Below are 14,696 nucleotides of genomic sequence, written 5' to 3'. Positions count from 1 at the left end.
CGCAGCCAAGCTTTCGTTTCATCAAACTATGTTTCTGTTTTCGAGTGGAAAGCTCCGTTCTAGCAGTCAGGCACCTTTTTCAAATTGACGATGGACTAAAAACCATAAGTTTTAAATATATGCGGCAGTTACCCGGCCCCATAGCCAATATATCTTCTTTGAGTGATAAATAGAAAAATTTACAGAAGCAAAAAAGCGGCATTTTCCCACGGGTCCAAAAGTGCTGCCGTGATTTTGGCTGGGTTTATCATTTGTTTTTTCGGACTTGAGATTGAGGTAGAGAAATGTTATCAGATGTACCTCTTAAACTTTAAAAGTTCTATCATTGCTAAAGAAATTGGAGCTTATCCTTTGCTCCTTTCTAAGTGGTGACGTTAGAAAATTGGCCTACGGCAAAAAAAACAACTTTTGAACTAAGACAGATAGAATTTTTATTCGACGATAATCGATAGCTCTTGATGAGCTGATCAAAGTATATGTCATCCATTTTTTGGTACAAAAATTCATTCATTAGATATACTAGTTTGAAAGTTTCAAGGGGTTGACAACTTCAGTAGTAGGGTACACACTGAAACCAAAAATAAACCGATACCAATTGTGAGACATGTAGGGAACTTGTAAGGAAAGGTCGGCTGTTAGCTTATAATCATCTTTGGCAGTGAGGGGCTTGCAAATTCTGCTATTTAGTGTACCTATTATTTGTTTCCAGTGTGTTTGATGGTAAGACCGAGTTGGTTCCAGTGGTAAGACATGTAGGGGACTTGTAAGTAATAATTGTCTGTTAGGCTACAGTCATCTTTAGTGAAGAGGGGTTTGTAACTTTTGCTAGTTGGTGTAGCCTACCCATACTCACTGTAACCTAGAATTAAGTGTTTACGCAACGGGTACAAATGATAACGTAAAACAACGAGGCAGTTTCGTAATAATTAATAGAGTGTCATCTATGGTATTTTGATCCTGAAAAGTTACGGATAGCTTTATAATACCAACTAGATTATATAAGATATTTTTCCAAGTTTTCATCCGTCACGATGTCTACGATTGAAAAGGATAAAGTTCAACTGGCTGCAAAGTCAATTTAGTCCCTTCTTTCGATACTATTTTGTTGTTATTTTTTCAACGCTGAGGAATAGCTTTATATCATGTGATTACTGATCGATACCAAAGAAACGAAACCAAAGTGTTGCTCTCGCAACACTTTAGCCGGCGAAGCCGGACAAAGGTTGCCGCAACACTTCACGTTGCTCAGGCAACGTAGGTCTAGTCTCTGTTCGTTTTTGGTTTCATTTATTCTTCAATAGCAAAATATTTTTGTTCGTTTTATGCTTGATTTGCATATTCAATTATAAACTTTACTCGTTTTAAAATTCATTCTGGGCCGGATTTAAAGCTTTGACACTTTTAGGCCCAAGCATTTTTGCCGCTCCGTTTTTGCAAGATTTTCGGGAAAATCTCAAAAACTTGGGAGTAGTGAAAGCCCCATGGCCTAGTAGGCCTATTGGTGAATACTGTTCTCGTTTCACTGAAATTTTCATTTTATTTTCGATGTTGTAATAAGTGCAAATGAAAATATTTCTAATATAAAACATTTTAGTAAATGGCCAAATACGCAGGCCTTTTGCTTTTGCCGTTTGGGAAACGGCTAGTAGCCACACTATTCTTTGTAGTAAAAATATAGGTGTCTTGAACAGTTTGGGAAAGATCTACTAAATTGAATTCCCGTAATTTTGGGAATAGAATAACGTGAATAATATTTTTTGTAGGGAAGGGGCAGGGACTGTGGTCAACTCTAATGATATTTGGAATACAATACCGTCAATAAGTTGTCTTTTTGGGGGTGGGGGGGTCTCTAGGACCGTTGAGGGGGGCCAGGGACCAGGTCCCGTGATTTATCAACTATTGATAGTTTCTTTTTTTTTTGGGGGGGGAGGGGTATCCGGTTATGGAGGACCAGGAGTCAGCTCTCATAAGTTTTGGAATAATATATTGTTAATAATTTTTTTTTGTTTTTTTTAGGGGTCGTGTCATAGATGGTTAGGGATGAGTAGCTATAATTTTTGGAGTAAAATTTCGTTAACAAGTTAGGGGTTTGGACATGCAGAGAAGACCAGGGGTCAGGTCCCTTAAGTTTTAGAGTAAAATAGCGTTCATAAGCTTTTTTACTGGGATTGGGAATCGGACTTATCTTATGTTTGAACAATTTTCAAAACCCTCACATAAAACCTTATATGCACAGAGGACATAACATACAACAATTCTTCCCCGGCTCCGGGGGGTTGTGTTGACCCTGGAGTTTTAGTTATCTGATGTTTGAACCAATTTAGTTGCCATCGGATCGCTTTTGACTTTTAAAAAGGGGACTAGAATTTAAATTTCTAGTCATTTGATCACTTTTGACTCTTAAAAAGAGAACTAGAATTTTCGATTTCAAATCAAGTGAACCCACTCTGAAGTTCATACGACCACCCCTTCCGTAAGAACCAAATATGCCCTCAGGGCATAATTTACAACGCCTGTTCACAGGCTCTTGGGGTGTTTTGTCAGCCACTTAGTATTATTATGTGATGTTTCAACTAATTTTAACAAAAAGGCTATCTCAAGATTTTTATCAAGTAAGTCTGGGGAAGAAAGGGCTTAGGGAGCTATTTAGTGACCCTCCGATCTCTTTTGACTCTGAAAAGTGAATTAGATTTTCCAATTTCTCTATGAAATCTGCCTCCTTTGAAGTTCATACAAGCACCCATTCCAGATGAACCACATATGCCCCCCACCCCAGGTACAACTTACATTGCCGGTCCCGGGCTCTGAGGGGTTGTGTCTACCCCGAAGTTTTGTTATCTGATTTCTTAACTAATTTTAACAAAATGGCTATCTCAAAAAATAAATTTTGTTGGGTTTGGGGAAAAAAGGGCGTTGGAGGTCTAGTTGCCCTTTAATATCTTTTGACTCTTGAAAATTGAACGAGAACTTTCCATTTCCTATCAAATGAGTCCCCTCTGAAGTTTCTACGAGCATCCCTTATATAAGAACGGTATATATCCCCAGGGCATAACTTACAACGCCTGTCCTCAGGCTCTGAGGTTTTGTGTCAACCCCAAAGTTTGTGTTATCTGATGTTTGAACTAATTTTAACAAAATGGCTGTCTCAAAAATTTTATAGGATGGGTTTCGAGAAATAGGGCTTGGGGGGCTAGTTGCCCTTCGATATCCATTAACTATTAAAAAGTGAGCTAGATATGTCGATTTCTTATAAACTGGGGACTCTCTGAAGTTTATGCGACCACCCCTTTCGTAAGAGCAATATATACCCCCAGGGTATAATTTGCAACGCCTGCCCTCGGACTCTGGGGGGATGTGCCGATCTTGGAGTTTTTTATTTGATCTTTGAAATATTAAAAAAAAATAGCTCTATATCAGAATTTTTACCGGTCGTATTTTGAGAAAACAGGGGTTTGAGGGGGGCTAGTTGCCCTCTGATCACTTTTGACTCTGAAAAAGGGCATTAGAATTCCCAACATCACCTTGGGGCCTTATAATTTTTAAACAATTTTGTGACTGTTATTAATTCTTCCTTCACATCCGAAGTGTCACAAACTTTTTCATTTCCTGTAACTTTATCCCGGTTTAGCATATTCTAATATCTGGGATCAGTTTTAAGTTTTAGAGCTGTTCTTTGTTTTTTCTTTTGTTTAGGTATTTTCATCATTTCTTTAAAGGGTTTATCTCCGGTCAATTAACGTCCTCTTTCTTTTCTAGGATGAAAATGATGTAAGGAGTGAGCAGTAAATTTCGCTATGGTAATAGTTAATAATAAAATAGAAGTCTGTAAAATTCTTGTTTATGCTTTTTATTATCTCTCCTTTCAACATTTTAAAAGAAATATAAACCCTTAAAAATTTGAATTTATTGTATGTTTTGCTCACCCCTCGCTCAACGAATTTTCTGCTCAACCAAGCTCCTTGTACCGTCTCTGCTCCTAAGCCAAGGAACCGCTTCCTGAGTCAAGAAACAACCAAACAAGAAAGGACACAATACTTTTTTTATAATTTTAATACAAATTGAAAGCTGGTTTAAGTAAAACTTCATTATTTCGTATTCTTACAGCTTATTGTGTAGTTACTACTGTTTTTTGAGTCAGGAAATTTTCAAGCAACCCTGATAAAAAGTTTTTGGTCAGTTTTTACTACTAAATTAATAGAACAATAATTGTAAAATAAATAGAATTGACCAATACTTAACATATAATTATAAAACAATCAAGTTGTAAAGCGATACTTTCAGTTTTAAGCTAGATAATGTAGAGAATTAGATGTTTGCAACAGAGAAGACTTAAAGGTTGGAAAACCTGATGTGTTTTAATAGCAATCTTTAAATGTCATTTATGGGAATATGAGGTAAATTGGTTGGAAGTAATCAGCCAGCAATGACAAATATTACAAGTTGAAAACTCCGACTAGCAAGTAATTCTGTGATGTGTTTGGTAAATATTTTAGTTTTAGAAAAATGGCCCTAATGACTCACATCCTTATGTTAATCCAAAGGGGATATTAATATGTAATGGAATTAATATGAATGAAGGGAAGAGTAACAAATCATTACACAATATACAGAACAAGTAAAACATTGTATTACAAACCAGAGATACGTTACAATGAAGAGATGCATTGTAACAAGCTAAACTTCATAGCAACATGACCAGTACCGGATATAATCTCTGTATATCTGATATAATGTCTTTTTTATTGATGTCTATAATTTGTTGCTGAAAACTATCATTTTCTGATGTAAAAAAACGATTTAGATAGGTCAAGTCGTTGGGAAAATTTATTAATGGCATAAACCCTGGTAACATAGTCATTGTCTTATATCGTCAACTTACTTGAGTAAGAAATTTGTAAAGTTTCAAATCTATTTGATTGCTTTGTTGATGGCTTTAGTTTTGAAAGAAAAATCTATTGTAGTGTACAGTAAATTGAAATATTTCGTGTAGGATTGGTCTTTTAGCCCCATCTATAAAAATTACTTTCAAAATAGCTGACTGATGCTAACCCTTATTACTGAGGAGCAGTGCTGAACTTCAAGGTTTATCTTTAAAAATGAGAATTCTACAACAAAAAGGTATTAGTTGGGCTAAAATTGTGCTATTTCTGTTTCACGCATATATTTTTCGAATCTTGAACCGAGTTTACGCCCTTTTGACAACACGGTTGCAAAGATTAGCTTTTGAATTACTTAAACAATCCCCTTTAACTTTCCCTAAAAGCTTAAACTTTTAAAAGATTCAAGAGTTTCCCTTGAAACTTTGAAACTAAATGTTTCAAGGTCTGGTTTTATGTCCAAATCTCTTTCTGAGTTATGGTAGAAATCCTATTTCAACAAATTAGACGCACCTTGTATATTTCAATTTGGTTTAATATTCACCTCCATATTTTCTGAAAATAACTCAAGGGTGTCTTGATGTCGTTCATTCGCATGATCATTTTGAGACAGTTTCTATTAAATAAAAAAAAGTTTTTATTAACTGCAAGTAAGGAGCGACATTAAAATTTAAAACGAACAGAAATTATTCCATTAGGTGCGGGTTGAATTCTGGAGTGGGCGTGTGATGGAAAAGATTTTTTTTTTTAACGGGCTTATTTTGACTTAAAGTTGGGAGCCATATAATAATTCCAAAATCACCATGACTTTAACGCATGGAACTTTATTCTACATTGCTTTCCGTTGAGGGGATTTATTTTTGCATGGCTCAGCGTTTAGGATGCAAGCTGATTAGCGCTAATTTAAGGGAATATGATTGTCAAGTTTCTTATTCCAATTCTTGCAAAGAATTTTATTGCTGCTCATATTAAGGCAAGACTCTCACTCGGACAATCTGTCTTAGCTTTATCTCTAAGTAGCCATGGCTTCATGGCAACGGTTAATTGATTAAAAGTTTAAATTAATAAAATTAAAAAATTTGGGATAGAGGTAAGTAATTCAAAATATTTCCCATTAAGAATTGATGGTCATTAGCTTGTTCTCAAAGAGTCCTTAATTGCTCAAAGAGTCCTTTCAATTATGGATAGCTGTCCTACATTAATCTGATGCTGTGGGGACATTTCCTTTTCGTGCATTAGCCATGTGGCTATTTTCCCTGTTGATTTTGCCAAGTAGCAATGCAATAGTGTAATGAATCTGTTCTATGATGATTATTTTTAAGAGCAAGCTCTGAAACCATATGCTCTTGCCCATGTTAAACTCAAAACTTGTGTTCAGGTTAAAGTTGTCAGCATGCCACTCCTATTGCTTGACGTTCGAGCCTACAAAGTGTATGCTTCTTTTTAATAGTTATGTTTATAAGGGTTAAGAAGTTGAAGAAACTGGCGACCAAACAACTGATCTAGATGATATCCTAGCCTCCTTGGAGTCTTAAATCCCCCTACTTTTCAATGTAACTTAGCTTTCTTTCTTAATCTTGTTGAATTTAGTTGTAAATTTCGTTTTAGTCATGTTACCTGTAATTCTTACTCCTGGTGTTTTCTTTGAGAGAACTCACGAAAGACGTTCTCCAGGTAACTCCAAGCAGCATAAAAAATATAGTAAGGAGAAAGAACACCAAAGTATATCGAGAGAAAAAAACAATCGTGTTTGTCTTCTATTTAGTGTTACAGATTAAAATTGAATTTGTAGCAAATACGATTAAATTTTGAGAGAGCATTAAAAAAGACATCGATTCGTATGTTCACTTGATTCGTTGATAATTTTTTGAATCGTTCAATTTATACCAACATAATTGAGAATCAGGTATTCACATAGAGAAGTTGGGGCAGAGAGAGTGCACTGAAGAACTTAGCAACATAATTTAGTATCCCCATCCAAATCCATTGTATCCTGTGCAAATGAATGAAATGCAAATCAATGAAAAAAAAAACCCGAAGCCATATCTATGGAGGAGGCGGTGTCCGAGTTTGAACCCATTTCCCTACAAAATTTTTGTCTGATTTGTAAAAATGTATACTAGCATATTTTGAAGCGTTTTTTATTGTTGAACATGCTCTTTATTTCGATTGGATGTGGTTGCCGGCGACTCTTACTCCTTGTGCACTCTTTCAAAGAGCTCACAGAAAACATGTTCCAGGCAACTCCCGAGTAGCATAGAAAAATATAATAAGGAGAAGAAGCACCAATAGATATCAAGATAAAAAATCAATCTTGCCATCTATTTAGTTTTAAAGGCTTCAATAATTTTGCCTTGGTAGCGTTGCTTGTTTTTGTTGTATAGCACTTCTGTTCTATGAACTTTATTAATTTAGAATTTATTATGTACCATTTTTTCCTTTGATTGTTAGTTGAGAGTCTCTTAGTAGTAAGAGCAGTAGTAGTTGTGTGGCTTGCTTCTTCTTATAGCCATTTTTATTTTGCTCGTCAAATTCGTTTATGGCTTATTATTTGTCGATTTTTCCCAGTTTTTTTTATTATTATTTTTTTACCATTTCAATTCAACTGGGAGACGCTTTGCTATTTGTGGTTCTATTGTTTTCTAATTTGTATTAAAGCCATCTCTGTTCTTTCACATCTCTGTTCTGTCACACTCAACCCTATGTACACAAAATTAATTATAGAAAACTAGCTGTTGGGGTGGCGCTTCGCGCCACCCCAACACCTTGTTGGTGGGGGCGCTTCGCGCTCCCCAAGCCCCCCCGCGCGCGTAAGTCGTTACGCGCAATATTAGTTACGCGCCATTGTAGTTGTGTCCCACCTGTGAATATAAATAGATATATATATGTTTTTAACTACGTAAAACTTGCGAATATACAATATTCTTCGCTGTCCCATTGTCTGTATATATAAATAGATTGTCAAGTTTACCGACTCTTGAACATGCAACATATAATTGTCCATGGGAAAAACAATCTGTATTCAGATCTATACCTCATTATTCTAATGATTGTCCTTGAGCTTTGTTGATGGTGATTGCTAATCAAACATTCCCTGTTTGATTAGTATTTCCTAGCATTTCCTTAGTTTTTTTAGTATTTTCTTTGTAGTTTTTTTTTGTAGTTTTTACCTTTTTTAGTTTTTTGTCTTCTTTTGTATTAATGCTAAAGCCAAGGTTCGAACCTGGAACATCTCGGACCTAGAACCTGGAACATAACGCTTTACTAACTCAGCTACTTCGGCTTGAATACATTCTTTTTTGAATTGGTATATTATGAAATAATTCAGACGTCATATGCAGACAAACACGACGTCAGTCGACAGACAGACACACAAACAAACAAACAACTTATTTTTATACATATAGATAATCTAATTCGAAATAAAACAAAAATAGGAACGAATAAAAACAAGCCCAATCCCAAAAGAACTACAAGATTAGCTGCAGAGAAGGCAAATATTACAATAAGAAATTATTCCAATTTTTAATAAATACAGTTAATGAAATGAATGAACCTTTTTAGCTTGTAAAATGTTAGCTTTTATCGCGCAGTCTTGGCTGAACTTTTCGTTAAGAAGTAATGATGCCAAGGCTATTTTTAAAAAAATAGATTTTTAACCGAGAACTTTCATTGTAAGTGTGTTATTGGTTATTATTTTCTTTGCTGAAGACGGCCCTTAGATATAGGGCCGAAATATTCAAATAGATTTTGTTGGTTCAGTGTCTTGGGAAAAAAGTCCTCATTATTATCTTTTCTGTATTTGTATTATTTTAGTTCAAGAAGAAAAAACGAAAAACCGGTTAATAAAAGAACAAAAACTGCAACACGATCTGATACCGAATATTTTGAATTCTCATTCGGGATAATTTTTCTCAGATAAAAGAAACTAAAAGCTATTTTCTTCTGTGTACAATAGCATCTCTAAAAATCATGAACTAAAAGATTCTTCTAAAAGAGGGGGGGGGGGGTCAAATCCTGCAAATCTAATTATTGTTCTCATTTTTCCCTTAATTTACTAGGGTATTTTGGATCGTTCGATCGTTAATTCTCTCTTGACTTGCTCGGTCAACTTATTACCAAAAAAAATTCAACTCTTGAGCTAAATTCCGCGAGTTGAATCAAACGCAACCTTCATGTTCTGTTTCATTTTCATCAATTAAAAATAGCAACATTTAATTTAGAAGAAAATAGTAACAGCCTAATATGGTATAATCTTCAGACTACGTTCAGGTCATGCTGGATATGGAGTATTCAAAGCAAGAATGTTTGGTGAAGATGGGAATTGCAGCATATGCAGTGTACCAGAGACAAGGGAACATCTACTCCTGAGGTGTCCTGCGCATGAACAACAAAGACTAGAAGTGAAAAGATATTGTCGGACTAGGAATATCCATCTTACAGTGGAAACTATGTTGGGAGAATGCGAAAATATTGAAGACAGTGTAGAGATGTGTAAGCTGACATGTTCTTACGTATCGAAAATTAAGTCAGTGATTTAGTAGGAAGTTATATAATTAAGTGAAGTGGCGGACTGTAAAGCTCAATTTATATCAATAGAAGAGAAGGAATCAACCAAGAGAACAAGGTCCTGAGGCTCGAGAAGAAGCAGAAAGGACCTTAATTCGACGACGACGACGACGACGCCTAATATGGTGGGTGGGTTTTGGGGCAGGACTTATCTCTTATTTCATATTTTGTAAGTTGAATGTTTGTATATTCGGTAAAATTCTAGTTAATTGACTTCTTGCTATCTCGGAAAGGGTTTAGGTTAGGAAAATGAAACTTTCAGGGATAAATCTACAGACTAAAGTATGTCCTGGGAAGGTATTTTGAAGCAACTAGCTCCACTCCTTCTCCCTCTAGAGGGCTTTGACCTTTGATGACCTTTAAAAATAGGCCTATGTGTGTTATAAAAGTGAAACCTTGCAAAATAGATCTTATGCTTAATTAAAGTACAACAAAATTGTTTTCAGCTTCATAACTTTGATCAATTCCATTTTACAAGGTTTTAAAGATATGCAAATATATTTCCTAAATTTTGAAGAAAAACATTGATATGGCTCAAAATTCTACTAAAATAACAAAAATTACATTTTCTAAAGGCGGAAGACTAAGAGCTAAGGGCAGAGAAAAAGCAACTAGTAAGTGAAAATTAAGGTAAAATGTTGTTTTGTCAAAATTTCAATAGGTATTGACCTGTCATGTAGGCTAATTTCAGAGCCCTCTAGGTGGAGAAGGAGTAGAGGTGGGTACTTTATAATACCTTCCTGTGATATACTTTAGCCTGTAGACCCATCCCTGAAAGTTTCATTATCCTAACCTAAACCCTTTTTAAGATAGCAAGAAGTCAATTGACTAGAATTTTACCCAATTTTTTGTTTTATGCTAGTCTTTTGATTGCTAAAATTCTAGTTTAGCTTCTTTTTGCTAGGCAATCTTGGAAAGTGGTTAGGTTTGGAAAAAGAAATCTTCAGTTAACAATCCTGGGCCAAGAACATACTTCAGGAAGGTATTGTTATACTTCCATGTTAATCCTCAGTAAATTTATAGCAAACAGTATAACTGGCTTCTGTATAAAGTGAATATACCACTTGATGCCTTTTTTATGCTCTTTACAAATATAATGATTGCTTCTACCAGAAATTTAAATTTAACCACTTCTTATCCTAACCTAAACAAACCTTGTTATAAATAATTTTACCACTTACCTTAATTTACCTTAATTTGCACTTTGGAGCAAATTAAGATCTGTAGATCTGTTGAATGCTCCTGAGTTGAATCAGTGATGTCTCATAGCAGGTATGAGCAGGACGGAATGTCCCACTCATACTTCCAGTCTTTTGTGGCCCACTCTTTGTCCAGTGCCTTCTTGAATGCTTTGGGGGTGGGGGCTGAGACTGTTGCTTTGCACAGTTCATTCCAGGGGTTGACGACTCTGTTGGTGAAGAAACTTTTTCTGGCCCTGGTTCTGACTGACTGCTTGAACAGCTTCTTTGAGTGTCCTCTGGTGCACTGTGGGGGGCCTGGGTGGATGGGCAGGATCTTGGCATATGATGAGTTCAGCAATTTGCGGGTCATCATCATGTCGCTATGGTTGCGCCTGTACACGAGGGTAGGGAGGTTGAGAGACTGTAAACGATCTTGATAAGGTTTGTCTCCAAGGTTTGTGATGGCCTTGGTTGCTCTCCTCTGGACTCCCTCAATTAGCCTGACATCTCCTTTGTATGTTGGGAAGGCAGCGCACATGCCAAAATCCAAAACGGGTCTGACTAGTGCCTTGTAAAGTTTCAGGAAAACTAGTGGGGATCTGCTGGTAACTGTTCTTTTGATCAGACCTAAGTTTGTGTTGGCCTGGGACACGCTCTTGATGGTGTTGGCATGGAACTTGAGAAGGCTGTCAACAATGACCCCAAGGTCGCGTTCCTCTGTGCTGGTCTTGATGGGTGAATTGGAGTTGGAGGCATGTTCATGCATATGGTATTGGGCGCATGGGTTTGAGGATCCAAAGTGTAGCGTGCTGCACTTGCTTATATTGAACGATAAGAGCCATTTGTCTGCCCACAGCTGGATTTTCTGGACATCTGTTTGCAGGGATTTTACATTCACTGCTCCAAATAGCTCTGAGTTGTCAGCATAGAGAGACAAGTTGTTTTCCACCTCGCTGAATATATCGTTGATGTAGATGTTGAACAGTGTAGGACCAAGAACAGTTCCCTGCGGTACTCCACTGATGACATCACAGGGCTCGGAAAAGACCTTTTCACCTCCAGCACCAAATAGCCTGACTCTCTGGGTTCGTCCTGACAGGAAGTCCATAAGCCAATCAACCAGGTTGGGGTGTAACTGGGCAACAGTAAGCTTTTCTCTCAGCCTTTTGTGTGGGACTTTATCAAAGGCCTTAGCAAAGTCTAGTAAAACTAGGTCCACTGGCAATCCTTTGTCAAGCAAATCTGTAATGATGTCATATGTTTCCAGTAAGTTTGTTTCAACTGACTTTCCTGGTTGAAACCCATGCTGATTAGGGGATAGGATATTGTTGACTTTCAGATGTTCCAGTATTGCATCATTGACCACTCTTTCAAGGATTTTTGCGACTACTGATGTGAGACTTATAGGTCTGTAGTTTTCTGCTTTAAGTCTGCTGCCTTTTTTGAATATTGGGGTCACAAAAGCAGTTTTCCAATCAGATGGGACAGATTTGGCGTTAATAGACTTTTGGAATAGGTCAGACAGTGGTCCTGCAATGATGGTTGCCAGTTCCTTCAGCAGTCTTGGGTGTAAGTGATCTGGTCCAGCCGATTTATTTGTGTCAAGATTTTGAAGCCGTTTGAGGATGTTGGAGGGGTCAATGCTGACTTGCTCCATCGTTGTGGGGGCTTCATAGCCCAGGCAGTTTGGCAGGGGGCCTTCCGGTTCACAAGTGAAAACTGAAGCAAAGTGCCCATTTAGTTCGTTTGCTACATCAGTTATGTTGGTTACGGTAGTGCTACAGGGTTTCACCAGTCTGGAGATAGTTTGACGGGAGTGGTTCTTGCTAGAGACATAATTCCAGAATTTTTTAGGATTTGTCTTACTTTCTTTGGCAAGATTGGACTCCAGATTTTCGTAGAGTTTTCTGGTGAGGTTTCTCAGCTTGTTTCGTGCCTTGGTGAATTTTGTGTGTTGCTGCAGGTCTCCTGACTGCCTGAACTTTTTCCATGACCTCTTTTTCCTGTTTATTTCTCTTTTGATGTCTTTTGTCATGTAGGGGAGGGATCTAGGTTTTGGTTTGAAACTGGTCTTTGTGTGGGCATCCTGAGCTTTCAGCAAAACACCCTTGAATTTGGTCCATTGTTTGTCAACTGTGCCACTTAGTACATTCGGCCAGTCTGTAGTGGATAATTCATTTTGAATAGCAATGTAGTCGACAAACACTTTTTTGACTAGCTTGTTCTTAAGTACCTTCACTTTCAGCATGAGCTCTATAGTTAGGTGATCGCTTTTACCAAGGGGTGGTGAGTAATCAATACTTTGAACTAAGCTTTTGTCCTTCAAGATAACCAGGTCAAGTGTTGTTGGGCGCTGAAACAATCTGTATCTAGTTGGTTGGTCAACTATCTGGTGTAGGGACAATTCACTGAGGCAATTTAGGAAAGGCTGTTGCTTGTCTTGTTTGGTTGGAGTGGCACCACATCCAAAACCGTTTATCCAGTTTATAGATGGAAGGTTGAAATCACCGGCAATAAGCAGATGTCCTTTGAGGTTCAAATTTAGTGTGCATATTATTTCTGCTATTGCTTGTTCGGTTACAACTTGGGATGGGGCTGAGGGACTTCTGTAGATGCATCCGATTCTGACTGTCTCTGACTCATGGCTCCCTGGCACACATAGATCAAAGCAAACTGTCTCAACAAAGGGGCAAAGGAGAGGAACATCAATTATCTTTGTATTGTATCCTGCTTTAGCGAGGGCTAGTGTTCCTCTTTTGCAACCTTGGGATGACAGATTTGAGAGAACTTGGTAACCTGGGATTTTCACATGGGAATTGTGAAGTTTGTTACTACTGTTTTTAGGGCAGACTTCAGTCAGTAAGATCACATCGAACTTTTTTGAGTCAATTAGGGTTTTTAGTTCATCAATTTTGTTGGGCAACTGGTCAACATTAGTAACACATACACTAAAGTCAGAACTTACAGTTGCTGGTTCTGGTTGGCTTCTGTCCAGTATGGTTTGTCTGTTGTTATTTTCACCAGAGTCACTTTCTTCCTCAACAGAAACAAAGCTCAAGTCTTCTCCCTCTTCCTGGGAAGCCTCCGCAGTTACAAACAAGTCTGACGATTTATCACTAATATCATGGGAAATATTTGGAGAAGGATTGGATGAAGCTTCACAAGAAATATCAACTGATGATTTATCAAAACGAAGCACTGGGGAAACAAAACTATTTACATGAGGATGCGATGATATAACTAGGTTTCCATTGTGGATTGCTTTGGAGGGGACCGGGTTGGCGCTTCCCAACTGCGATGAGCAGCCTCGTTTTTTGGAGCAATTTGGCCCTTGAAGATCATGAGGTTGGGCTCACCTGAGCTTATTCTTCTTTTCAACTCCTCAACTAAAGCCTTCCTCCTGTTTCTCTCTGTCTTGGATGCGTCACCACGAAATTGTATATCCTTGTGGAGCTCGCGGGAGCGGTTGATGATTGACCTTTTGATGTCCAGGCTTGGGACAGTAAAAAGGACAGGAGGAGGGCGTGCAGATGGCAGAGAATTAGTAGGGATCGGAAGTCTTCTCACATTATTGATGTGAACGTCTCTGAGCTTATACTTTTGATCAATATAAGATTTGATGAATAGTTGGTCATTGGGTTGCGGAGGGATCCCGAACGCAACAATGTTAAGGGCTCTACGTTGTCTGTCCCTTTCTTCAGAAAAGTGGCGCTGGATCTCACTATCAAGATGCTGGGTAAGATTGGCTTTGATGCTTTTTGTCTCTGGAAGAACTACCGTCTGGACTTCGGAGCGCATTTCAGAGAGTGAGCATTTTTCGGACACCTGGGTTTCCAGTGCTGACACTTGTGATTTTATCTCACTGACAGTTTGTGAGATTTCAGCTTTTAATAATGTTTCCAAGTCTTTTAAAGATGCTTGGACAATTTCTTGAAAGGCCGCTTGAGATGGGATTTTATCAATAATCTCATTTTTCATGCTATCTATTGTAGCTTTTACAATATTCTCAACACTAGCATTTTTAGTATTAACAGATGTTGATCCATATTTACATGCTGGGCACTTGATA

General features: G+C 37.5%; 1 protein-coding gene across 1 annotated transcript in view; it reads left to right on the top strand.

Annotated features, from left to right (window-relative positions):
* The window catches only part of LOC136030293 (protein melted-like), an 89,043-nt gene extending 84,948 nt beyond the window's left edge, over nucleotides 1–4,095 (top strand). The window contains exon 14 of the mRNA XM_065709163.1: nucleotides 3,757–4,095. Within this exon, the coding sequence (XP_065565235.1) occupies nucleotides 3,757–3,786 (30 nt within the window). The 3' untranslated portion in view covers nucleotides 3,787–4,095. The remainder of the gene's footprint in view (nucleotides 1–3,756) is intronic.
* Nucleotides 4,096–14,696: the final 10,601 nt, after the last annotated feature.

Source organism: Artemia franciscana, chromosome 8 (genome assembly GCF_032884065.1).
Source record: "Artemia franciscana chromosome 8, ASM3288406v1, whole genome shotgun sequence".
In the NCBI taxonomy this organism is placed as follows: Eukaryota; Metazoa; Arthropoda; class Branchiopoda; order Anostraca; family Artemiidae; genus Artemia; species Artemia franciscana.
The sequence above is the reverse complement of the archived record's forward strand: the minus strand, read 5'-3'. Positions and strand labels throughout refer to the sequence as shown.